Here is a 26,249-nt window from a genome sequence, read left to right as displayed (position 1 = left end):
CATCATCCCAGATGTCCCCTCACTGTTGGCTCCACCCTCACTCTGTCCCTTAGAGCAGACACGGAGACACACTCATACACATGCGCAGATTCACACAAACGTACTTAGAACCTTAAAACTCAATAAAAAGTAGCCATCCTGGTATTGTCCTGAGCCCCGGGATTCTCATCCACAGAATGGGGATTGAAACAAAAAAAGAGTTCTCTAAGATCTGTGACTGGTGAGAATACAAAGGCTCTAGAACTTTCTTGGGCATGAAAAGCTTAAGGATTAGATGTCAGGCTAGGCCCAGCTGGGCAGCTGACATGCCTGGGTCTTGTAATTTGGGGGAACTTTCAGCTGCATGTTCACGAACTATCAATGCAGCGAGAGGTAAAAATCAGCCACCGTCCATCCTCCCCTCTACCCCCCTCCCTTGCCTCTTTCATTCACATCTTGCTCACAAAGCACCATTCTGCTAAAAATAGAACTTGTTAAAGTTGGGGAAAGAGCAAAAAATAAAGCAGCCTCTCCCCACCTCCACCCCACGCCTCCCATCAGAGGAGTTGATGCGCTGGCACTTCTAAGGGATGGAGGTGGGGGCACCACAGGGCTAGACAGGGCAAGCCCACAGCCCGCAAGAGAGGCCGGTGTCCAGGAGCAACGCTGAGCTCACCAGCCCCATCTGGGGCGCCCTGGTGGCAGCACTTCTGTCCCAGAGGGAGAGTTGTGGGCCTTGACCACTCTGTGGACATTTCAGCAGAGGGCATGCCCCCATCTCCCAAGCTTCCAGTGTGCTTGGGGAAGGGGAGAACCTCTCTGGGGGGCCCCCGGCCTGAGGCCAGGCTGGCCAGGGTTAGGGAGGACAAGAGAGGCTGGAAGAGCCTGGGGGCGGCCCCACTGTCATGTCCTCAAGTAGGAAACATCTAATCCTCACGTCCCAGTTATAGGATTCCCAATACTTTCCTGGAAAGAAGCAGGCAGCTTTACAGCTCACCTTTGGCTGAGCTACTCAAAGGCAGCACAAGAGCACCAGCTGGGTCAGATGGCTTTCTTTTCGTCCTTAATTCTTGGGACTGAATCACGCCAAGCCTGGAGACCAGAGGCTGCAGCCTGGCGGCTCTAGACTCTAACAGACCCCCTTAAAATATTCTGACTTGACCTTGAAAATAGAGATTTTTCACACGGACATCTAGACTTGTACTGAGAAAGCACACGGTCTGGCAGCAGGGGCCTGCTCTGCAGCAGAGTGTGGCCAGCGACCACAGCCGGGGTCACGGTTCCCTGCCGGCCACCACACTCACCCTCACCACCTCGAAGGCGCTGGAGTTCACGGCCTCCACTTCACTGGGCTCATCTTAGTGACTGGTCGGTGATTCAGGAAGCCAGCGTTCCTCCTAAGAGTCCTCATGGGGCTTGGGCCTGGGTCTGGAGATTGGTAGGAACTGTCCTGCGTCTCCATCAGGGTGGTCACCACCAGGAGAGGAAGATTCCCGATCACTGCTCAGAAATTTGGGACAAACGTTTTCTCTCTCCGAGTTATCCCTCCTGCCTTCCCTCATCGACTGGCGTCAGGGGAAGTAGAACCTGTATATTCTTCTCTATCCAACACCCAACCCCAGGACAGGAATTAGAATATTCCAGGTCTGGGAAACACATGTACTAACCTAAGTGCCACATCTCACAACCATATACATAAATATATGTGTGTGTGTATATATATATATATATACACATATGCACACACATTCATGTGCAAATATGTATATATATACACACACACACATATATATTTTTTACATCATTCTCCCTCTTTGTTTTCTCAAAACCTTTTGGAATCAGGAATCTGACTTCATCTCCATGATGCAGGAGTTGCCATCCCATGGAATATCTCTATAAGCAAGGAAAAAAATGCTATTGATGCTATCTTTCCATTTTATTATAACTTTCCGAGCATCTCTTTCTTCCTCATCTCATCAATGAGCTCTTGGATCCTTTGGTTTCTGGTCTTTTCATACGGGCTCGGTCGTCGAGGGATTAGGTTGGGTGGCTGGACTTCGTCTTCCAGGCCATGGATTTTGTAGGGCACGTCCACCGCGTTGGTTTCTGGATGGTCCTCCGTGGCGTTGGTGCTGGAGGTATTGAGAGGCACCTCCAGGGGCGTGCTGGGTGGAGGCTCCATGACTAGAGTGGGCACTGGGAGGGTGGGCACGAGTTCTTCGATGTCATTGTGCTTCCCAGGGGGTGGCTCTGCCCCGCCATCCACATCAGTGAGGTTGTCGTGCAGGTTACAGGACTTGCAGCACAGTTTGTTGTAGCCTGGGATGGAGCAATAGCGAGACAAGACTTCCATCCTACAGAACATTGACTTGTCGCCTTGGCAGTGGCTCTCTGAAAGAGAAAAGTGGGACAAATAACCAAAGGACAAGCTTGATAAGGGGGACCTTGTTCCCTCACAGGGAGCAGTTTGCTGGAGGAGCCATTTGAAAGAGCCCAGAGACAGCACAGAGGCAAGCGAGCTCACGCAGAAAGTTGTGTGGTTTTGATGTCTGGCAGCCCAGGGGTGGGGTGGCATCGGGAACCCCACCCTGGAGGGCTGCCGCACAAGCTGTGAGAAGTGCTCCCCTTCTCCAAGCAGGCCCCAGATGAGTCTGGATTTTTCAGTATCTCTCAAAGTCTGAGACAGGAATGAAGCCTGTCTGTTCTCAGGGGGTGATTCCAAACCCATTTAAGGAATGGGACTTGGTCACACCTTCACGTTTGATGTTCCAGTGGTAACCCCAGTGACACTCCGTGGCAGAGTCCGACTCTACAATCATCTCTAAGCATTAACTATAACACAATTACACCTAAAAGAACCAATTCATAATACCAATAGAGCCAATCCCAGAGCATCAGCTCTGCCCTCAGCACGCACCTCCACATGTGGTTCCCATCCTTACCCAGATTCCCCAGAAGATCTTTTTTCCGAAAAGTGACTAAAGAGAAATTGAAAATCATCCAGACTTGTCTGGACTTTCTTCCACTTGCCTCAACTTACCTGACAGCCTTGGGTCCTGTCACCGCTCCATCCACCACATGGCCCAGCCGCATTGAGCCTCTGGCCATTTCCCAAAGTGCTCCAGAACTTGGTGTTTTCCCACAGGCTAATCTTTCTGCCCAGCACATCCTCCCCTTCCCTGCCCACTCATGGTCTGTCTTGCACGGAGAGCCCTGACTCTGCAGAAGCCAAACTTTTGAAGAAGTTCTCTCTTTCTCTCCCCCTCTTTCCTCATGGCTGTCTTCTCCCAGGCCTACCTCCAACTCTGTCTGCAGCCGTATTAGTCCAACCCACCCAACTCCTCTTGTTCTCACTCTCTGCCTTCTTCCCAAGTTTTCACCCCCTTCCTTTCCCCTACCACCTTATTCCCCACACGACACAAAAGTGGAACTGACTTACAAAAACTCATCCAATATGAAAAAATAAGTCACACGACACTATAACAGGGAATGCTGGATCCTATTATAGCTTCCTGATCACTGGCCTCAATGGACCCAACCCTTCAACCATGTCCCTCTGCTCAGCCACTCTCTATTCTTCATAATGGGCATTTCAAGCATTTCCCACATAAACAGCTGCTGTGCCCTCTTTTCGCCTCAGTCTTCCTAGTTGATCTCACCTCCTACCAAAGGGAAAGAAAGGGGAAATGGGAGGGAAGAAGGGGCAGCCATTGATGGGAACCACATCTGACAGTTACTCTGCGCACCAACACACGGCACTTTCTACATCTACATGTGAAGCTCTGCTGGCTCACTGCCGTTTCCTAAGTAACAGACAAGCAGGCCCCTTCCCATTCAGAGCCAATGCTTCTGACATCTTCTCTCTGCACAGCCATTGCTCCAGCTTATAATTTTCCCTACAGGCTGGCAACCCACTTAGACCCTCAAACCCAAGCATCAGACTCTTGGATACAACAGCTTACTAGACAGCCTCTGGTCCCCAAAGTGGACTCCACACATCCAGCCTAAGCCCATGGCCTCTGCTGGCAACACCCATCTCAGATAATGGCCTTTCATGCACACAAGCCAGACCCCAGGTGACCTCTGTCTGGTTACCGTCGTCAGTATTTCCCCCTGATGCTCTTGGATGTGTCCACATTCCCCCACCCCTGCCTCCGAGGGGCTAAGCTGCCTTGCCTCGTCTATAGTAATAAAAGCCTCCTTTCTGCCTGCTGTCTCCATTCTTCCTCCTCCTCATCTAGCTATCCTGCTCTGGCAGAATAATGTTCTTCAGCCGGAGATGTGACCACGTCATTGTTCAGACTGAAGCCCCTGCATTGCTTCCCATTGTTTTCAGGGCAAAACCCTGCCTCTTCCACCTCTCCAGCCTCTCTCAGACCTAGATGGCCCTGCTTTACAGTGTGTGTGCTCCCTCTGGCCACAGGGCCTTTGCACATACTGTGCCTCCCCTCTTTCTCCAGCTGTTCTCTCTCCTCTCATCCCTGAGACTTGGCTGAAACACATCTTCCTCAGGCAATCATTGCCTGATATCTGCTGGAAGTTAAATCCCACCAGGCTGTGGTCTCATGATGCCATGGGTCTCCCCTTCCCAGCACTCCGTTCCAGTCAGCAAGTCCACACTTACTTGTTTTGTTTTTGTTCTGTTTTGGCTCACCCCAAGGCATGGGGAAGTTCTCAAGCCAGGGATCAAACTCACGCCACAGCAGCGACCTCAACCAGTGCAGTGACAACACCAGATCCTTAACCTGCGAGGCCACCACGAAACACCAGCAAGTCCACATTTAATTGTCAGATAAGTAACGAATGACTGACTTTTCTGTTATCCTGAAAGCTCCAAGGAGCAGGGTCCTGAGCTGTATTTGGATGCTTCTCTATCCCAAAGCCTGGAACAATGAATCAAAGAATACAGAAAGGTATAAATGTGAAAAAGACAAATGTGAATGCCTGAGCAAAGTCCAAAACAAGGAAATCATGGATTTTAGAACAGCAGCCTACAGGCAAGAAGAACACACAGAGGCATCTACCATCAGAGAGGGACCCAGCCTTGGCTCTGAGCTTCTAGGCGACCAAAATAAGGACACGAGTGGGGGCAGGACCCACAACATGAAGAGATAAGAACAGATCGCTGTTTAGGAAACGCCCCGGTCTTCCTAAACTTGAGATGGAGAAACAGGCCCACACGTGGAGGGGAAGGGTAGACGGCTTTGTGCTGAGGGCCGATTCTGGAAATCAGACCAAAAGATCTTGAGCTGTGGCTTTCAGGGTGTTAAAACCTCATATAAAATTTTACACACAAGGAGTTCCTTTCATGGCTCAGTTAATGATCCTGACTAGGATCCCATGAGGATGCGGGTTTGATTCCTGGCCTCGCTCAGTGGTTAAGGACCTGGAGTTGCCTCGAGCTATGGTGTAGGTTGCAGACGCGGCTTGGATCCTGTATTGCTGTGGCTGTGGTGAAGGCCGGCGGCTACAACACCGATTTGACCCCTAGCCTGGGACCCTCCATATGCCGCAAGTGTGGCCCTGAAATGAGAAAAAAAAGTTTTTACCCACGTGTCCAATATTTGAGACAGATGAAATCAGAATGGTCCTGTCTAAAACTGGGTGGGGGTGCTCAGAGCCCCTTCCCCTTTGCCCCCTCTTGGCCCCTCCCCCATCCCACCAGCCACCAAGGTGAGCCTGGGAAAGCCACCAATGGCGGCCCTCGGGGAGACACCAGGGGGCTTTGGTAATATGAGGTGCAGCATCTCCTCCAGGCTTTGTCATCTGCTGGGGTGGGGAGGCCAGGCATGCAGACCTCTCCAAGGATGAAACCAGGCCTGGCCGTGCTGCTGGGACTGGGGCCACCCCTGCCACATAGACGCCCTCTCCTGTCACCTGTGTCTCTTCCTGCACACAAATAACAAGACCAGGCTTAAGCACCTCCCTCTCTTGTCTCCCCCAGGCTGGGATCCTGAGAAGCAGGCATAGCGTCAGCCACAGGGTCTGCCAGCTCTGCCTGTGGGCCGAGTCGGTCCTTCCACCTGGTGTTATAAATAAGGATTTATTAGAGGAGCCAGGCCATTCATTCATTATCCTGCTGTTTTCCTGCCACAATGGCAGAGTGGAGTAGTTGCCTTGGAGACCGTAGGACCTGCAATAACTAAAATACTTAGTAGCTTGCCCTTTAGGGAAAAGAGCACCCACCTATGCTCAGGTGCTCAGCGGCATCCCTAGTTCCCGGATCAGAGCTTGACACAGAAAGTTACTTGCTGAGTAAATGGACGAAAGTGACGAGAGGCAGGCAGGGGACAGCACAGTCCACCTGGCTCCCCCAGTGGACTTCTGTGTCTGGTTTCCTTTAAACAGTGGACTGCCCTGTTTTATGTTCTTAAAACAAGTCAAGGAATGAATAAATAATGGAGAAAGCCATTGGCCAAGAGCTTGGCTATGCTAGGATCAGCCTAGAGGCATTTCAAAATAATCATTACCATTCTTAAAAGGTTGTGGGTTTTTTTTTTTTTTTTTTGGCTGTGCCTGCAATATGCAGAAATTGCCAGGATCGAACTCTTGATACAGCAGTGATAACACCAGTCCTTAACCGCCAGGCCACCAGGGGGCTCCAAAGGTGGTGTGTTTTGAAGTAGCATCACACAGCAGAGAGCCTTCTGAGGGGAATGAGATGCAGATGGTACCAAAGGGCTGACTGGCCAAGGATCTCTACCTAGATAATAAGCTCGGTTTTCTAAGGCTTGGTTTTCAGCCATTTCCAATAGCAACGAACTAGTGGACCTATAGCCAGTAGTTAAGAGACCAACAAGCTGGTGAAATTAAAGCCATTGATTGAAGTCATTTGTGTGCCATTCCCACAATCTTGGCAGGATCGGAATACCATCTGTGTTATTATTTGCTGAGTAGTTTCCTCCTTTAACTCCTTATGTAAAATTTATTTTAGAAGGAAACTTTATACCATTCATGGGAGACTAGTGCAGTACATAAAGGTGACCCTAAACATGAATACAAAGGAAACTTTTAAGTCCTCTTAAGTCACTTTTAAAATCAAAGTCTGGAGTTTTCAGTGTGGCACAACGGGATCGGCGGCATCTTGGCAGCAAGATCAATCCCTGACCTGGTGCAGTGGGTTAAAGGATCCAGTGTTGAAGCTGTGGCGTAGGTCACAGCTGCAGCTCGGATCTGATCCCTGGCCCGGGAACTCCACATGCTGTGGGGTGGCCGGAAAAAAAAAAGAAAAAAGTTTAATTCCTCAAATCCTAGGAAAGTACTCCTATTGCAAAGCTCTCAGTTGGCGAGAAATGGGTGTGAGATGCCAAAGTTCATGCCGAGTGACACTTTCTCCCAAGATGCTCATAAAGGATAAAAAGAATTAGGACAGGGTTGCTTGGTGGAACCCAGGTCGCATTTATGCACCACCTACATTAAGTCGTCGCCATCCCTAACAGTTTGGAAAAGGCAGGGAAGGAGAAAACTTCATTCTCTTTTCTCCATCAAGCCTCACCACCATTTCACCATTCAAAATATCGAAAGACAAGTTATAGAAGTGGGTGGCACCCCAGTCTGTCTGCATCCTCTGTGCACAGGGCTGTCCCCTGGCGAGGCACCCTGGGCTGCTGGTGGCCTGCCTGTGGCTTTAGGCAGGGTGCCCTCAGCAGGGATTTCTCCTGATCTGTCCTGGCAGGGAGACCGAGTGGACACGGTTCATCAGACACAGTTGTCTGGCTCTCCTGTGCCTTGAGCTGGGAGTCTTTCGATGATCAGAGCTCCAGGCAGGCTGAACCCAGCCATGCCTGCCGTGAACCCCACCTGAAGGCTGGCACCTGGGGTCTAGCCCTGTGCCCCAATACCTGTCTCCACGGCGCTTGGTAGTTGTTTTCTCTCGTGTTTTCCTTCCTCCTCGGCGTGGGACTCCTTCAAGGGAAGGAGAGGGAAAGATGTCCCAGGCAGGACATGGATCAGGCCCCCGATCAGGAGGACCCTGTCGGACCCTGACCTGCTGTGTGGACACACAGGCCCTGTGGCTTCTGAGGGCAGGCCTCAGGAGACATGGCAGGCACGGCTGAGCTCACACGTGAACGTTGCAGGCCAGGTGCCCAGAGCCACTACTGCCTTGCCGTTCTCCTGACCCAGACTCTCCTGGGGCTGCCCAGCCCCCACCGGAGCCAGATGGGCATCTTCGGGTCCCTGAACAGGTAGCCCATGGCTGAGAGCTGTGCCGGGAGCCAGGGCAGCGGCCTGATGGTGGCTCAGGGCACAGCGACCTGGACACTGTCTCAACTACTGAGCCCGTATTCTCACTCCACAGGCTCTGATCCCAAAGATGGTAAGCAGCTCACCTGGAGCCCCTTTACCAACTGTCAGAGACCAGAGAGACTGGTGTTCCTGCGAGGTGCTTGTTTAACTCAAAATCACGGCGGGGTGTGTCTGCCTGGGCTGCTGTGGCATTTTGAAAAATGCTTGGGGAGGGGGCATGTGCCTCTGTGTGGGAAGGGCCCTCAATATCTACATTGAGCAGGAGAAGGGGGTCAGGAAAGTCACTGGAACCAGAAACCGAGGAACTAATGCACCAGAAGACAGCAGCTCCACAGCCCTGTCGCCACCAAGGTGAAGAGAAGCAGGCAGCCGCGTGCCAGACCCGAGCACCCAGTTTCACTGAACTTTTATTGAGTTTATTCGTGAGATGCATGACAGGAAGTCTTTCCATTGTTAGTAAGAATAAAAGGTCATTTTCACAGTCACTTTGGCACACACTAACGTTATCTCATAAAAAAACCGGAAAAGCAACGACAATGGAACCTATAGAATACGTCATTAAATACATACAAAACACTAATAAAATATCCCTGATAAACCAAAGTGCATATCGACAGAGAGCAAAACGCCCAGGACTGTATTGCACCTTCCCAGAGTCACTCGTGTCACTCGCATCGCCTAAGTCAAAGTTGGAAGTTAACAGTCGTGAGAATTAGTTATGTGTTACACCGAGTATTTACATAACAGTAACTAGTGCCGGGGGAGGGCTGGGCGCGGTCCAGCGGGGGTGCGATGAACAGGGGGGCGGGGAGTGACCGGCGGGAGTGCTACACTGGTCACCCAAGGGCCAAGGGCCAGGCGAGTCGCCCTCTGGTGTAAGGCAGCGCCGGCGGAGCGCCGCGGCAGCTCCAGCAACAGTCAGCGCCGTCGGGCGGCGCGGGCCACGGAGCGTGGGTGGGTTTCCACAGAGGTGGGCCGGTGCCTGGGGCCCCGCGCGGAAGCCTGGACTGGGGAACCACATCCTGGGCCAAAGGTGGGTGAGCCCGCCGCCAACCCCTAGACTTGCACTGCCTGTCTCCTGCCCGGGTCTCGTCCCCCCTCAGAAGCTGGAGCTAGCGGCCCATTCTGTTATCTTTCAACTTTAAGGCATCTTCTACATAGTTTGATCTAAGCAAAAAAGCAATAAAAATTGAGGTAATTCTGTAGTTGTTCACACGGGTAGTGGCCGCATCCACGTCAGACAGCCTCTCACTCTCACTCTCTCACCCCAGTGGATGGGGTCGTGTGCGCACGAGGAGAAAGGCCATTGGAGCGAATGGGCAGAGAATGGACATGGCGGTGTGTCCTGATGTCTGGCTGCGGGGACACGCCCCCTGCCTCCTCCGCCTGACCCGAACCCTCAAAGGGGACAGGGCCCGGGGGCGGGCCAAGGGCTGTGTGAGTTGGACACAGAGGCCACAGGAAGCAGGCCACAGTCGCACAAGTCAGGAGGACACACTCAGCACAGGGTCAGCAGCAGCAGCAACAGCAGAGGTGGCCGGGGGGGGGGCCCCCCCGACGCACTGCCGGAAAAGGGCCGGGCGCCCAGGACGGCGGCGCAAAACTGCACGCCCGAGAGGCCTCGCCTCGCTGGTAGGCGGCGTTTGAAAGGGGGCCGGCGGGCTCCCCTCGACTTCCGACCTGTAGCTCCAGCCTGGAGGGATGTGGCCCCAAGTGGTCACCTTTGCACTTTGGCCTCTGGCCCCTCCAGCACCACGACAGATCTTTGCCCCTTTACAAGCCATCACCACCAGGTCCTGGCACCCCGACAAGAGGCCGGTGCCGGAGGCGGAGCCTCCGCCAGGTCAGGCGGGCCCTGCTGGCCAGGCGGCCAGGCAGCTCCAAAGGAGACAGCCGAGCACAGAGGCCCGGAGAAAAGATTCAACCAAGAGAGCGCTCAGGAAGAGTCAGGGTAGTTTTCCATAGGAAGAGAGGAGGGGAGCCCAGGGCAGGCTCCACAAGGCGCAGGGCATGCATTGGAGGGCAGAGGCAGAGTTATAAACGGGCCGGTTACTTGACGAGGGCTTCTGGACTGGCGAGTCGGGGTCCGGTCGGGACAGCCACTGAACCACGTAGCTCTTCTTGGAAGGGTCGGAGATGTTTCCTAGAAGGAAAAAAAAGGAGGCCGTTCCTGCTAGGGTACCAGGCCGGGGGGGTCCCCCTATCCCTCCACCCCATGTTGAAGGCTCCAGGGATTCTGGCATCCTACAGAGGAGTGACAGGAAGGCCCCGACTCCCCAGCCTCACATTCAAGGCCTCTCTCAGGACAGATGGGCCCCAGATCCTTCCTCTCCCACGCCAAGCCCCCTGGGTCTCAGCCACACAGAGTAGCTGCAGCTACCACCTCCACAGCAACTCCACCTATGCCAATCTTTTACTGTCCTCCGTGTCCCCACTGTGCACCCTCCCCCGGGGGGTGCTGAGCAGTGTCCTGACTGCTCATTCTGGAAGTGCCGGAAACAAGTGAATCCCAGATCTATTCCCTCTGCCTCATCTGCAGAAGGGATTCATGGCAGGGACTATGTCTTGACCTGTTGTGGGGACGTGTGTCCAGCTCTGCATGCAGCCAGTGAGGGTTCTGGTTGCTCTCCTTGCAGGGCACCAGGCACCCACTACTCACAGGAGCACCCCTGCTCACACAGATACCCCCTACTCATAAGGCACCCCCCTACTCCAATGGGAACCCCCAGCTTACACAGGCACCCCCTGCTCACACAGGATCCCCCTAGTGGCACAAGCATGGGCTGAGCCCTGATCTGCAGTACCTGTGACTCTGGTTTCTGTCTCCCAGACCAAAAGAAAATGCCAGGAAAGCAAGGCCCTTGCCTGGGGAGGAGCATGGCAAATGCCAGTTCATTCCATTTCCTGCCAGGAAGAGGTCCCAGCCCAGGCCTGGGTGGGCTCAGTTTCTCCTTCAAGTTCACAGATACTGAGTTTGGCCAGCTGTAGGAAGAGCTACGTGTGCCTGGACCACCCCCTCCCTCGTGCCCCGCTGCATGCAGAGAGCTTACGGGGACAGGGGCCAAGCCTGCAGATCCTTGCTGTCTCAGGCCGCTCCTCCCGGCAGACCCCGAAGCTGTTGTCCGAGGTTCGGCAGAGCACAGGCCGTTCCTGGGTGCCATTGCCACAGGTGACCGAGCACTGCAGGCAGAGAGTTACCAGTCAGGGCCCACCTCCCATGCTAGGCTGGGTCTCAAGGGCTCCCCAAGCATGCATACGTGAGAGGTGGCATGGAACGGATGACAGAGTGTGAGCTGGAGGCTTGCCCTGCCTTCCCCAGCCCCTGGTGGCTGCCTCAATCTCCCGGGCTCTAAAGCGAGTTAGAGAGTGAATATACGGGGCTGGGTTGGACCTGGCACTGTTGGATTCTTGAGGAGTGCCTCCTTTCTCTGGCTGGAGGAGGCCCGAGGCCCCTGGAAAGCTGCTCTGCACTGGGGGAAGCTCTGCCTGCATCCAGAAGGCTTTGGCAGAGGCCCTGCCCCCCCTCTGGACACAAAGCTCTACACCACCAGAACCCTCATTGTCCCCTCCAGTCCCGGCCCCCTTGACCTCACTATAGGGGGGCGAGACTAGAAGGAGCAGTCACTGGCTCTGCTCATAACTGAGTCCTGCTCCACCATAAGATGATTCTTAGGTCCTCACCTTATGAGTGGGAAAGGACTTAGCCCATCTGAGTTGCTCAAATCTACCCAGTCTCAAGAAAGGCCTATTTTCAGGACTGGCCCTTGGACAGCTCCTGGGAACCAAGTTCATGGAACGGTCTGTCTGGTAAGAGCGTTGTCTCAAGCCTGGGGCCTCGGATCAGGCTGCACGAGGTTGCCGGGTCGGTTTGCACCGACAATGTGATTGAGGGTGAGCGTCTGCTTTCCCTCCGGGTTCTGGGGCTTCAGTAACCGATGTCAATCATGCAGGTACCTCTGCTTACATGACTGATCCCCAGTGCAGCCCAGATACCTGGAAGTTTGCACCTGCTGTCCTCCAGACTTCACCCACCTGCTTCCCTTTGCTGAAGGGAACTACTCTGTGCTTTCATTGGAATAAAGTATAACCATGAGTACAGTAACTTTTTTTAAGTTTTTTTTTGGTCTTTTTAGCTATTTCTTGGGCTGCTCCCACGGCATATGGAGGTTCCCAGGCTAGGGGTCGAATCGGAGCTGTAGCCGCCAGCCCACGCCAGAGCCACAGCAATGCAGGATCCGAGCCGCATCTGTAACCTACACCACAGCTCACAGCAACACCGGATCCTTAACCCACTGAGCAAGGGAGGGACCGAACCCGCAACCTCATGGTTCCTAGTCGGATTCATTAACCACTGCGCCACGACAGGAACTCCTGCGTACAGTAACTTCTGCACGAACCCTTGAGCCCAAGGCTGGTCTTGTGGACCCTTGACCCACCAAGTGTATGGGCTGGATAGCAGGGCTCATCTCAGTTGAGCTCTGTCCCCAGGACTGCTCCTCCAGCCCCTGAGACCATCCTGCTCTTTCCAGCCCAAGTCTAAGACCTCCCTTGCTCATGTCCCCTCCCGCAGGTTTGGGCGGCCTTCTAGGCCATAACTCTTCCCCCAGAGACAAGAGCCCAGGGTTTCCCCTTATGTCCTGGAGCCCAGGCTGTCCCCAGTCTCCTAGGGGGTCCAGGCTCCTGTGGCACCTGGGAGCCTCTCTGCCCTGTAATGACACATTCCGTTGGGTTTTGTACAGAGCTCTAGCTGTGTGGAACCATGGGTGCCCTGAGACCTATAGGAAAGGGCCCAGGGCAAGAACTGCATCCAGGCCAAGGTAGAATGCCCTGGCCATCTCAGTCTCACCCAGTCTTGGTTTGGGGGCCAAGGACACAGGTCCAGGGGACTGCTTACCTGGGACCAGGGTCCAGCCCGCCACCGACCAGGGCAGAGCTCACGGTTGCAGGCCCGGCGGCCCTCAGGTCGGGCATCATTGCAGTGCTTGGTGTGCACAGAGCGGGTAGTATTGTTGTGCAGGGGCTGCACGCAGCGCACGGAGCGAGTCTGCATGCCCGTCCGCCCACAGCTCTGACTGCATGGCTCCCACTCGCCTGTGACCCACCTGCCAGGGCAGAGCAGCATGTGGTCAGCCCCGGGAAAACCAGCCTGGCTTCAGCCCAGGTGGACAAAGGGAAGCCAGCCTGCCCCCACCCCCGGGTGCATCTTTCCCTACTGTCATGAAGGCACTCGAGAGGCCAGCTGTGCCCCTGCTCGGGATCCTGTAGATGAGGAACCCCGTGCCGGGAGACCCTGGCTGAGGGGAGTGGCCATGGCGACCCAGGACTGGGGGACTCTGCCGGCCTTTGTTTCTTCGTAGGTTCCCAACTCTGCCCTCTGACCCCAGCTTCTGCTGACATCACAAAACCTCCCGGGCAGCAGCATGGATGCCCTCAGCACCTGTCCCCACACGGCCCCCCTCTGACTATTTGCCCACTCTCTTCCTTGCTCAGGGCCCTGCAAAAGGAACCTGGGCCCAGAAATGCAGTCCTGCCAAACTCCAGGGCCAAGGCAGGCCATAGGCCCTGCCATGAGCTACTGGGGAAACATCTACCAAAGGACCAGAAGTGAGCCCCGCACTCTCAGTTTCCCCATCTGAGCATTGTCACTTGTCATCATTTCTAAAATGCACACTGTTTCTGTTTAACAGGTTTGAGGCAGGGGGCACTGCACAGCCTGCAGCATCTTAGACTCCATCAAGTACAGTGAAAAGAATTCATCAACCATCTCAGGCTCAGAGCTGCCCAGGGGCCCAGATCCCGCACCTCCCTCTACAGAAGCCCCAGGTCTCTACCCTCGCTCCTTTAGTGGGGCTCCAGGCTGGGGGCCAGGGGCCAGGGAGCCCGGGAAACTCACACAGGCTGGGAGCACTCCTGCGGGTTGCAAGCCCGGCGGATGGCCTTGGGCTTTGAGAGGGCATCACAGAAGCCTCGGTGCACCATCTTGTGGTCCAGCCTCCGGCGGCAGCCATACTTGGTGAACTGGGACCCTGAAGAAGAGAGCTCGAGGGGGCTCAGTGGGGTGGTGTGACCCCTCCAATGGGTGCGGAGGGGTGGCTCCTAGGTGCTTCAGCCCCATTCTCCCCGCTCTGCTGAGGGGGTGGGGCAGGGGACCCCGCCTGGTGTCCACTGAGCACCCCAGGCCAAATGAAGGTGAGAGCCAGGGAGCGTAGCCAGCTTCTCTGGCCCCTGGGCTGGCTTCCTGGGGCAAGAGAGAAGGTTCTGTTGCCTCTCATGTCACTGTCATTTATTCCACCTTGAATTAATAACCAGCTAAACAGGGAACACAGCCTGCAAGGCTCCTCTGGCCAGTCTAGTGCAGCAGTTCCCAACTGGGGATGCTTCTGCTCCCCTGGGCATATCTGGCAATGTCTGGGACACTTATTTGTCACAACTGTGGGAGGAGAGGCCACTGCCATCTACCAGGTAGAGCCTGGGGGTCCTGCTCAGCATCTTACAGGACAAACCTTGACAACAGACCATTATAGAGCCCAGGATGCCAGCTGGACCAGGATCTCAAATCCTCCACCCAGTGGGTCAGACATGAGAGACCATGGCTGGGCATCCTGATGTACTCCGGGTGTCTGGAAGTATCCCAGGAAATGGGGGATGGAGGGTGCTGGTTCAGTGGGAAGGTGGAGGAGTGCTCTCCCTGGGGAGATGGCCTGTACAAAGGCCCTGAGGCAGGAGCACAGCAGGTCCAGGAAAAGCACTTAAGTCCAGTGTGGACAGGGCAGAGTGGGCTGGGGTGGAGGCGGCAGTGGGAGAAGTCAGCTTGGACCTTGGAGACCATGAGGAGAATTTTTTTTTTTTTTTTTCTTATCCCAAGAGCAGAAGGAGCTGCTGAAACCTGTGACACCAGGAAGGGGTATGGTCTGATGTGCCCCATTAATAGGTCACTCTGGGGGCAAGAGTGGACACACAAGGGCCAGCTGGGTCAGCTGGGCCTTGAGGATGATGCTAGGACCGGGAAGACAGTGACAGCTGATGAGTCCAACAGAGGAGAGAATCAACAGGACCTGCTAATGAGATCTGGGGGTGGGAGTAGACGCCTGGGGTGCCAACCGCCCAGGCAAGAGCTCAGGAAGAGGAGTCTTCCATCTGCCTGGGCTGGGGAGTGGGTGCCCCGCCTGTGCAGTGGACTCCCCAGGTGCTGTATGTGTGGGAGCCCATGTGGCATCTGAGGGATGCCTGCTGTCCAGGCCACCTGCTCCTTCCTGCAGGCTGGGCTCTCTTCTCCTGCCTCTCATCTCCTCCAGCAACTCCAGCTCCTCCAGGAGCAGTGACTACATGGGGCCAATCAGAACTTGCCATCTGTTTGTACACCCCATGGACTCTGCAGTCCAGGGCAGAGGGGGAACCCTTGGCACCCCCAGTCCTGCCCCAGGGAAGGAAAGGCCTTTCTGAATGAACTTAGGTGGGCTCTCTGCAGAGGGCGCCCCTCTGCTGGTCTCTAGCACCGCCCGTCTTTCCTGGGCTCAGCCGGGCGATGCCTCAGCAATCCCTCCAAGCTGCCCTTCAGCAACCGCCCGCCAGGCCAGCGCTCCCTCCCACAGTGATGCAGGTGCGGGCTGGCGCCGTCCAAGGCCCACACAGGCTCCTTGGCTGCCTCTGCCCGGCTGCCCTGAGCACCCGCCTCTCCTGTCCACCCTCTGCCCCCTCCCAGTGGGGCTAGACCCTTGTCACCTGGGCAAAGGTCACTGGATCTGCCTCCCTGGCCCCCGGGACAGTTTCTTATACGTGGTACATCCCTTAGGCCAGGCGGTCAGCAGGGACCTCCGGCTCAGGAAGCCCCTCGCCCAGAGGACCCCGCCTCCTTGGGGTTCCCGGACTCGGAGAAGGCCGCTCACCTCCACCGCAGGGCTTGGAGCAGGGAGACCACTTCTTCAGGGCCCACTCATAGTCCACGGAGTCATCCTCCAGGACGTTGTTGTCGTCCACATTGAGTGAGTCCTCGTGGATCATGTATTTGTAGGTCAGCGAGATCCGGGTGTCTCCCTGCGGGATGACCTGCACCGGAGACGGCAGTAAACACGCCTGCCCTCCGCCACCCTCCCTCGGGCCCTGAGAGAAGTTCGTCCCAAGAACATTCAGGCAGGTTCTAGAAAGTCCCAGCAAACACTGAATTCACCGATACGGAACCACTGCTGGCCGGGGAACACGGGGTCAGGTCCTGCGAACCTCTGGGCACGATGTTTTCATCATCAGTTAACGCATAACCTTATTTTAGGTGTGTTTCTGTTTAAAGACACCTTAATTAATACGGACTGTAGATTCATGATCTCTAAACTCATGGCCAGTGCCCAGGACCTCGGCTCCACGAAGCTCAGCTAACATCACACTTGGGGGCAATTCAAACAGCAAAATCATCCCCCCAAAGCACAGAAATGTGAGAAACACGGTGCTAAATAGACTGAAAAAGTCACTTGTTTATAGTAGGAGCTGAAACAAGAATCAGAGCCTCTGGAGGAGCTGGGAAAACGCGTCGGGCGGCCACGCCCGCTCTCCAGGCTCCGCTGGCCTCTGTAACCATCTGTGAGCCCCCTGCGAGGACAGGCAGACCTTGCTTTAAGAGCTTAGCTTGGAGTTCCCGTCGTGGCGCAGTGGTTAACGAATCCGACCACTAGGAACCATGAGGTTGCGGGTTTGATCCCTGGCCTTGCTCAGTGGGTTAACGATCCGGCGTTGCCATGAGCTGTGGCGTAGGTTGCAGATGCGGCTTGGATCCTTCGTCGCTGTGGCTCTGGCGTAGGCCAGTAGCTACAGCTCCGATTGGACTCCTAGCCTGGGAACCTCCATGTGCCAAGGGAGCAGCCCAAGAAATGGCAAAAAGACAAAAAAAAAAAAAAAAAAAGAGCTTAGCTTTACTGGGCTTTGCAAATACTACGTTTTTCACAAATTATAGGTTTGTGGCAGCCCCAGATCCAGCAGGTCTATTGGTACCATTTTTCCTTCCTTTTCTTTTTTTGCCATAGAGACTCTTGCATTTATTTATTTATTTATTTAAGTATCACTAATTTACAATGTGGTGCCATTTTTCAACAGCATTCACTCCCGTCGTGTCTTTGGGTCACATGTTTGTAATCCTCGCCCTTCTACCTCTTTTTCATTATGATCATATCTGTTAGGGTGATCAGTGCTCTTTGATGTTACTATTGTAATTGATTTTGTTTTGTTTTGTATTATTTATGGTCTGTGCTTTGTGTTTTTAGACATAAAGCTATTGCACACTTCACAGAATACAGGACAGTGTAACACAACTTTTTTCTTCTTCTTTTTTTTTTTTTTTGTCTTTTTAGGGCTGCACCCGTGGCATATGGAAGTTCCCAGGCTAGGGGTCGAACCGGAGCTACAGCTGCCGGCCTACACCACAGCCACAGCAACGCAAGATCCTTAACCCACTGAGTGAGGCCAGGGATCGAACCCGCGTCCCCAGGGATCCTAGTCCGGTTTGTTAGCTGCTGAGCCATGAAGGGTACACCATTTTTTTCTTTTTCCTGGCCACACTCAGGGCATATGGACGCTCCTGGGCTAGGGATCAAACCCGAGTCAGAGCTGTGACCTACACCAGCAACACAGGACCTTTAACCCACTGTGCTGGGCCAGGGATCAAACCAGTGTGGCCACAGAGACAAACCAGATCATCAACCCACTGCACCACTGCGAGAACGCCACGTGATAAAACTTTGATAATGCAAAAAGCATTCACATGACTTATTGCCATATTGGCTCTGTTGTGGTGGTCTGGAACGGAATGTGCAATAGCTCCGGAGGTCTGCCTGTAATGATTTTGGGACTAGAAATACATTTTGGTAGGCCAATTTACCAATACAGGAATGGCAGAGACTGAGGCCACGGTATGTGCACTGACAAAAGCAGGGTGCCAAAGGCGTTTCTGGGGATGAAAAGTGCATGCAGGTGAGGTGGGCAGAGCAGCCCATGACACACCCCAGCCGCACAGCTGCTTGCCTCCCATGAAGGGTGCTGGGTCCAGGTGCCCTGGCCCAACCACAGTGCGTTCACCTTAGTGGGGGGGCTAAAGGTACCTGAGCCTTATCTGTAGTGTTTTTCATTATTTTACTGATAAAATATATTACTTAGGCAATTAAAATGATTTATTTTTTTCCTTTTGGCCATGCTGCCTGTGGAAATGCCAGGGCCAGGGATGGAACCTACGCCATAGCAGCAACCTGAGCCACTGCAGTGACAATGTCAGATCCTTAAGCTGTTGCACCACCAGGGGAACTCCAATTAAAGTTTATTTTTTAAAAGTGAACTAAGAAATCAAGCCCCCTGTGTGCTCGCATCACCAGGAACAGCCTGGGGTCCTAGACTCAGGAGACTTGGGGTCCAGTCCTGCTCAGGCATAAAGTTCACTGTGGCCTGGATCAAGCTATCTAATTTCCTGCACCCTGTTGGCCACCCCCATGGAGTTGCAGAATTTGCGTGCAATGGCAGATGTGAGCAAGCATGAGGAAGGGGCAGGAAAGTCAGCCAGAGGAGGAAACCTAAACCCTACAGGGGACTCTGTCCGAGGTCACCCGGGGGTCAGATGAAGGGCCCAGAGCCCCGACTGACCAACCAACGGCTCCAAGTCTGTTCCTCGCTCTGACACAGTGATAAAACCCTTGGTCCAAATTACACAGCCTTGGGAGTTCCCCTCGTGGCTCAGCAGTTCATGAACCCTACTAGAATCCATGAGGATGTGGGTTTGATCCCTGGCCTCACTCAGTGGGTTAAGGGTCCGGCGTTGCCGTGAGCTGTGGTGTAGGTTGTAGATGTGGCTTGGAGCCTGTGTTGCTGTGGCTGTGGTGTAGGCTGGCAGCTGTAGCTCCAATTCGACCCTTGGCCTGGAAGCTTTCACATCCAGCAGGTGAGGCCCTAAAAAGCAAAAAAAAAAACAAAAAACAAAAAAAACACCCAAAACCCCCAAACCAAACAAAAAACCCAAAGTACAGGGAATGCAGAGAGGCTCAGGGTTCCCAGGCACCCCTTTCTGGCTTCCCCAGCGGCCACTCGCCCCTGCCTCGACTTACCAGGACGGTGATGGTGCCATGGAGGGGGCCCGTGGTCTGCAGTGTCTCCCGGCCGTCCTCGTCGCGGTACTCCCACTCCACGCCCATGGCGATGAAGGATTTGGAGTTGGGATCCACGTCATTCTCTTCATTTAAAATGAACTTGCCTGTCTCCAAGTTCTTGACGGCTGAGGACGGCAGAAGACAGCGCCCCCCTATGATCACCCAGGGAAATCCAGGCACCCTGCCTGGAGGCTGCTTTAAACAGGTCCAGGGGTCCTGGCGAGTGGAGCCTCTGGTTACTACCAGCCGCCCTATGCCCCTGGCAGCCCAAGTCGCCTTGGGACCCTGCCCTGCCCTTTGCTGCTCAGCCAGAATCAAGTTTCCCTCTAGTCTTGCACTTTCTGCCAGGCCCGGGGCCCTTTTCGGGATCTGCCCCTCTAAACCCTGGAGGACAGGCTCCCCTGGCAAGGGGCTCCTAGCTGTCAAGGCCACCTCTCTGCAGACTATCTGGAGCACTCCATCGGCTCTCGGAACCTCAGCCCTCCTTGCCCCAGTCCCCGGATGCAGGATATCTGCTGGATACCAGGGCACAGGGCTGGGTGGGGGCTTCCTGCCCATGTGTGTTCCTTCCTCACGGGTAACTGTGGCTCGGCCTGGGGCCCCACCAGGTCCCCACGACCCAGAGAGGCCCCATCTGATGGGGGCTACCCCCAGGCCACTGGGCATCCACAAAGGAACACCTAAGAGCTAAGAATCCACTGGTCAGATAGTCCGACACTTCCCATAGTGTGGAAGGTGGCTACTGGGAGGCTGCTGAGTGATTTAGGGGGCACAGACCAGGCAGGGAAATCACAGAATAAGGAAATCATTCCCTGCACAAGTCTAAAATCCCGAGACACTCAGTGGGCACCAGGAGGTCTTCAGCATGTCACCAACCCTACCCCTTCTTGTGCAGGGACAGCCTTCAGCAGGAAACAGTGTTTAGGTAGAAGCATCTTTCTTTTCAAGCATCAATTTTTTTTTTTGTCTTTTTGCCTTTTCTAGGGCCTCTTCCCGCTGCATGTGGAGGTTCCCAGGCTAGGGGTCGAATCGGAGCTGTAGCCACCGGCCTACACCACAGCCACAGCAACACGGGATCCGAGCTGCGTCTGTGACCTACACCACAGCTCACAGCAACGCCGGATCCTTAACCCCCTGAGCAAGGCCAGGGATCGAACTCACAACCTCATGGTTCCTAGTCGGATTAGTTAACCACTGAGCCATGATGGGAACTCCACGCATCAACTGTTTTTTTTTTTTTTTTTCATTTAAAAAAAACTGAAGTATAGTTGATTTACAATGTTGTGTTAATTTCTGCTGTATAACAAAGTGTTATCTTTGTTATATTTGTCTTCTACTTAAGGCAGGTGGTACTGGCTTGGCATTTGAGTGGAGCAACATAAAGTTTCCCTTAAAATAAGGAGGAAAGGAAAACTTGTATTAAGAAAGAGTGGTGTTTGTCTCGAATCAGCAGGGTGCCGGACAGTGACAGTCTTGGAACCTAGGACCCAGTCTGGCATCCACGGCACAGGGAGGAAGGTCAGGCCCCGAATGGGGGGAGAGGCTTGTGCGGGATCCCCTCAGTGACCCCCACCCCCAGCATCACTTCTTATGTGGGCCCCACGACTTTGAGGGGCAGGGTGAGGATGGGTAAAGCCCCTGCAAGGGGCCCTGGGCAGCTCTGGGGGAGCACAGTCAACAGGCCAGGGCTGCCTTGTGGGAAGAGGCACCCAGACTTATTAGAACATCCCAATTTTCAAGAAATGCCAGGAATCTCTATTCCGAAAGAATCATCTAAATTTAAAATGAAACCAATTGAAAATATGCAAATGCACCACGGGAGCCCATCCACCAGCCGGCCTCAGTGTCTGTTGGAAGAGCCTGCATGGCTCCCTCCATCACCCACCCTCCCCACCCCTGTGGACAGCTGGCTTTGCCCTTGGCCTTGAGGTGGGGTGGGGGTGTGGGTGTGTGGCATATCTTAGACACGTGTCCCTCCACAGCCACTGCCATGGCAGGGGGTTCTCTGATCCCAACCCCTGGCCTCTCCACTGGGAAATGACCCCAGGAGAGGCCCACCAGGTGGGCGGAGCCAGAGACAGGGGAGGTGGGGCTGCAGCCATGCCTCCCAGCTGGGGCCTGGAAGAGCCAGGCTGTGGAGCCAAGGCACTGTCCCGGCTCGGACACTCACCCAGATGGTGGCTGGTGGTGTCTGCCTCCTGGATAAGCAGGTGTCTGGCTCCCGCTGGGATCTCGAACATCTTGATGTAACCTTTGTTGGGATGTGATGCCAAATGAGAAGGAAGAGAAGCCAAATGAGAGGGAGAGGCCTTCAAACGCTGACAACACTAAGAGGGCCTCGCCCTCTAAGGCGGTTCAGAAGCCCCAGTGTTTCCTGGGCTCTGGTCCAGAGAGGGGCCGTGGGAGAACTGCTGCATCCCAGCCAGTTGCAGCCGTTTTGCACCTTTCAATCCAGACCCACCCTTGTCCCCCTCCACTGAAAAGTCGGTGGGCATCCTCGTGAATGGCCTTGGAGTCAACACTGGGCACGGAACTAAGATGCCATGTCTAGGAGGGGGCCCTCAGCAAACTGCTTGGCCTCCCTGGACCCCAGCGGCTTCATCTGCAAACTGAAGATGCGCGGGGCCAGGTGGAGGGTCAGCTCCAAGCACCCCGGCACCCGCCGAGTTGGAGTCCGGCAGGTTGGCCCCATGGCCTTCTTCCGAAAGAGGCAAACCACAGTGGCTTCTCCCCATTTCAGAAAGAGGCAGAGCGGTCAGCTGCTCTAGGCCCACCCAGGGCACCAGTGCTCCAGAGGAGGCACTCCTTTGGAAGGGGGCTCACCCAGAAGGCTGTTTGCCCAAAGCCCATCTCAGCCGGGGACCCCAAGTTCCCCACCCAATCCTGGGGCCCTGGGTGGGGGGACAGGCCTACCTAGGCTGAAGGCTGCACTGACCAGCCCAGCTAAGTCCTGCTGACAGGCAGCCAGGGGTGGCAGCGGAGGGGCAGGGGGGTCAGCGGGAGGCCAGTGGGAGGTGGCTGGGCAGCCTTGGAGGGCTGGGGAGAGTACCCTCAAATAAAGACCCACCCGGTGCACCTTACACCCGGCATTCTCCCTGTCCCCAGCCACCCTGGGGTCTGGCCCAGCTGTCCCCGACTTGGGGTTCTCCCTCCACCACCCCCTCCCAGACCTACACCCCCTTCCCTAAACAGCTGAGAGCCCCGTCAGAGCCACCCCACCACTGGGTGCCACAGACCAGTTGGGGCTGGGTGGGGCAGGGAGGGGCACACTCACCGAGCTTCTTGGGTGCGCGGGTGAAAGTGCCCTTGACCACCTTGCAGTGGGAGTTGTCTCCTCCGCACACCCCACACTTGTCCTCCTGTTTGCTGGAGCCGATCACTCCGTCACAGCCCACCTTCTGCAGGGGGAGGGGGTGTGGGGTACCCTTGAGACCCCTCCCTCCCCACCAGGTCCCTGGCACCTGTTCCCTCTGCAGCCCAGGTTTGGGCATCCCATCTCAGCAGTTCCTGCTGCAGGGGAAGGACAGGGCACTTTGGAGCCAGTTGGGCCCACTGTGCCCACCCGACGACCGGCCTTTCCCCCTCACTAGTCCTGGACAGTGTGACCTGCGGGCACTCTGCACAGCCTACTCAGGGCTGTGTCCCGAGGCTGTCCTGGCACAGGTCGCTGGCCTCCTAATGAATGTCTGTCAGACCTGGCTACTGCCCTTTGTCCTGGGCGTCCATGCAGGACCCTGGCAGCGGCGCCCCCAGGGCTCCTAGCCAAAGCTTAGGCCTGGATGCCCCTCCCTCTCAGCCCCCCGGAACTCTGTCCTCCTCAGTCTGTCCTGGAGTGTCCAGGCAGGAGGTGACAAGAGTTGGTGGGAATTTTGCCTTCATTCTCTCAACCAATCCCCTCAACACTGTCCAGTCTGGAACTGAAAATGGTTCCACACAGAGCAGGGACGTTCCCTTGCCCAGGGCCACCTGGTATATTACCCTGTTTTTTTCACTCTCCAAGCCTGGCTGATAGCACACCATTCCCAGGGCCCCAGACCCTTCAGCCCTGAGCACACTGCCTGGGGCCACTTTCATACCCAAGTCTACACTCAGCAGGGACGACTACCTCTCTGAGCAGCTCTGCTCTGTCCTAGAGTGCACCACAGCATCACTGGTTTCCCTCTTTGCCCTGGCTGCCAGGAAGCTCAAAGCCAGTTCACTCCTCAAGCTCCTCTATCACTGCCCCTTGCTTTCCTTCCCTTTGCTCTTTGATTTCTGGCTTTTGTTTTACAAAGATCTTTGAGGGTCACTAGACTTTGAAGGGACTACAGAGCCACTTCCTGGCTACACAGCCTTACAGAAACTCTGAGTTTGTTTCCACATCTGTGACATAGAGTCAGAGCAGCAAGGCCTGCCAGGGCTATTGCCAAGGTGGGAGGAGACAGGTCCCTGTGAAGAGTCACATGCTGTCTGGCACAGAATAAGACCCAAGAGAAGGATGGCGCTGACACAGAGGAGGCAGGAAGAGAAACAGGAGGAGGGGGGAGAGGGAGGGAGAGGAGAATCTCCTTTCTGGCCAGGGCGGTTGAGATACTGTGGCTTATAATGAATACAGATTTGATCTTCAGCCAGTTTCTGACTGGACCTCCTAAAACTCCTAAAGTTCCCTTGGAATTTCCTTCAATGAGAGCTGTAAAGCTGTCTTTTGTTATAGTAATGAGGTGACTTTTGGACCCACCTCAGGATGCTGCTGGCTGCCAGGGGACCCAACCATGCGATTAGAAGGTTGGACCTCTCGGCCCCACCCCCTGACCTCTGTGGAGGAAAGAAGAGCTGGCGCTGAATCAGTCACCAGAGGCCCATGATGTAGTAATTAACCATGTCCCTGTAGTGGAGCCTCCATAACCCCTCAAAAGGGGGGGCGGTAGAGGGCTTCAGGGTTGGTGAATTGGTGGCGATTGGGCGAGGGCAGTGCGCCCTGGAAGGGCCTGGAAGCTCCGTTCTCCTTCCTGCATTCCTTGCTCTAAGCATCTCTTCCATCTGGCTGATCCTGGGCTACATCCTTTTATAGTCATCTAGTAATTAACTGGTCATCTAGTAATTAAATCTTTTTCTGAGATCGTGAGCCACTCTAGCAAGTGGCTATATCCTTTTATAGTCATCTAGTAATTAACTGGTCATCTAGTAATTAAATCTTTTTCTGAGATCGTGAGCCACTCTAGCAAGCGAATCAATGGGGCTGTTGGAACTTCCCATCTACGGCCCGTTGGTCGGAAGCACAGGTGACAACCTGGACTCGCCATTGGCATCTGAGGTGGGGCGGTGGGCAGAGGGAGGCAGCCTGACCCCGTGGGATCTGATATTATCTCCAGGAGATGGTATCAGAATTGAGTTAAAGTGTAGGACTCCAGCTAGTGTCAGAACTGCTTGTTGGACAACTGGAGGAAAAAAATCCTCCAAACTGGAATTGGAATCAGAATCTTTACGGCCTCATTTAATTCCTGATTTCGTGCTGTGTGTGCACATGCATGCGTGTTTTTAGTCTCCAGATGTGCCTTTTGCTGTTATTTCACTTTGAACCTTCCTGAGTCATTGCGTTTTGATATTCTCTCATGGACAGCATCCGCTTGGATATTATATTCTTTTAAAAGCCACGAGTTCCCGTCGTGGCTCAGTGGTTAACGAATCTGACTAGGAACCATGAGGTTGCGGGTTCGGTCCCTGCCCTTGCTCGGTGGGTTAACGATCCGGCGTTGCCGTGAGCTGTGGTGTAGGTTGCAGACGCGGCTCGGATCCCAAGCTGCTGTGGCTCTGGCGGAGGCTGGTGGCTGCAGCTCTGATTCAACCCCTACCCTGGAAACCTCCATATGCTGCAGGAGCGGCCCAAAGAAATAGCAAAAAAAAAAAAAAGAAGAGTTTCACATACACATGTACTGTAAAGACTCTTACCTTTCATTTTGTTACTCTCATTTCCTTTGTGTGTGTGTGCTGTTTTGTTTTTTAATTTTGGGGGGGCTGCACCAGGGCATACAGTGACAACGCTAGATCCTTAACCACTAGGCCACCAGGGAACTCCTCTCTTGTGTGTGTTCAATCTTTCCTTTCTGTCTCTGTTTTCCCTTAACTTTTGCAATATGATCATATATAAATGTAAACATTTTCTAACTATACAAAAATCTATCATCCTGCTATTAACTGTTCAGTAACCAAGGACATACCTTATTCTGCCCCAGCTGTCCATGTCAAGAATGAAGCTCTAGCCATGCCCCCTAAGAGGGTGAGCAGCTGTTCCCTCTTCTCTGTTCAGTTTGTATCCTATTTGCAGCTGCCCCCTAAAGCTCCTTCCATTGCTGAACGTTTTCCCAGCTCCCGCCTGTCTCAATCACTGTTTTGAATATTTTCTTTGACGTCTTAAAAATCTTGCTGTCCAGGGAGAGCCTGCCCCTCCCAGGACTAGCTAGCCAGTTCTTAGGGACAGAAAAGAGGGCATACCTTTTAAACATAAACCAACTGATTCCTCCAACTACCCCCTTTATTGAATCCTCACACACCAAGCCAATATGTCTCTGCCCTAAATCATCCCAGGGCCAGGTACCAGGAAGCTGGAGACCACACCTGCCCAAACCTGACGGAAGTATTCAAACTGACCAATCCCAGGCTATTTACTCTGCGCCTTGCCTCTCCCGTGGAAACCCCAATAAAAGCTGTGGCTCAGACTTTCCCCTGCTCCTTTCTGCCTCCCAACAGAACCTGGTGCTTCTCCACGTGGCCCTGCACAGGGCAGCCTGCCCTTCCCTCAAGAAGTGTAGGTGATGAGTTCTTTCAATGGCACTGACGTCTCTGGGTGATGACATTTGGTCACCTCCATAAATCAAAATCCCACAGGCACAGGGGAGACACAGGCGTCTTTGTTTTGAAGGATTTGGTTGC

At 54.3% G+C, this 26,249-nt stretch overlaps 1 protein-coding gene across 1 annotated transcript in view; it reads right to left on the bottom strand.

The window, feature by feature from the left end:
* Positions 1-1,725: 1,725 nt before the first annotated feature.
* ADAMTS2 (ADAM metallopeptidase with thrombospondin type 1 motif 2) overlaps positions 1,726-26,249 on the bottom strand; it is a 220,727-nt gene continuing 196,203 nt past the window's right edge. The window contains exons 14-22 of the mRNA XM_047777905.1: positions 22,615-22,738; positions 21,511-21,591; positions 19,299-19,465; positions 16,113-16,272; positions 14,120-14,252; positions 13,121-13,328; positions 11,277-11,406; positions 10,280-10,369; positions 1,726-2,370 (exon numbers count right to left, since the gene is read on the bottom strand). Of these exons, the coding sequence (XP_047633861.1) occupies positions 1,919-2,370; positions 10,280-10,369; positions 11,277-11,406; positions 13,121-13,328; positions 14,120-14,252; positions 16,113-16,272; positions 19,299-19,465; positions 21,511-21,591; positions 22,615-22,738 (1,545 nt within the window). The 3' untranslated portion in view covers positions 1,726-1,918. The remainder of the gene's footprint in view (positions 2,371-10,279; positions 10,370-11,276; positions 11,407-13,120; positions 13,329-14,119; positions 14,253-16,112; positions 16,273-19,298; positions 19,466-21,510; positions 21,592-22,614; positions 22,739-26,249) is intronic.

The sequence above is a fragment of the Phacochoerus africanus genome, chromosome 4 (genome assembly GCF_016906955.1).
Source record: "Phacochoerus africanus isolate WHEZ1 chromosome 4, ROS_Pafr_v1, whole genome shotgun sequence".
NCBI lineage: Eukaryota > Metazoa > Chordata > Mammalia > Artiodactyla > Suidae > Phacochoerus > Phacochoerus africanus.
The sequence above is the reverse complement of the archived record's forward strand: the minus strand, read 5'-3'. Positions and strand labels throughout refer to the sequence as shown.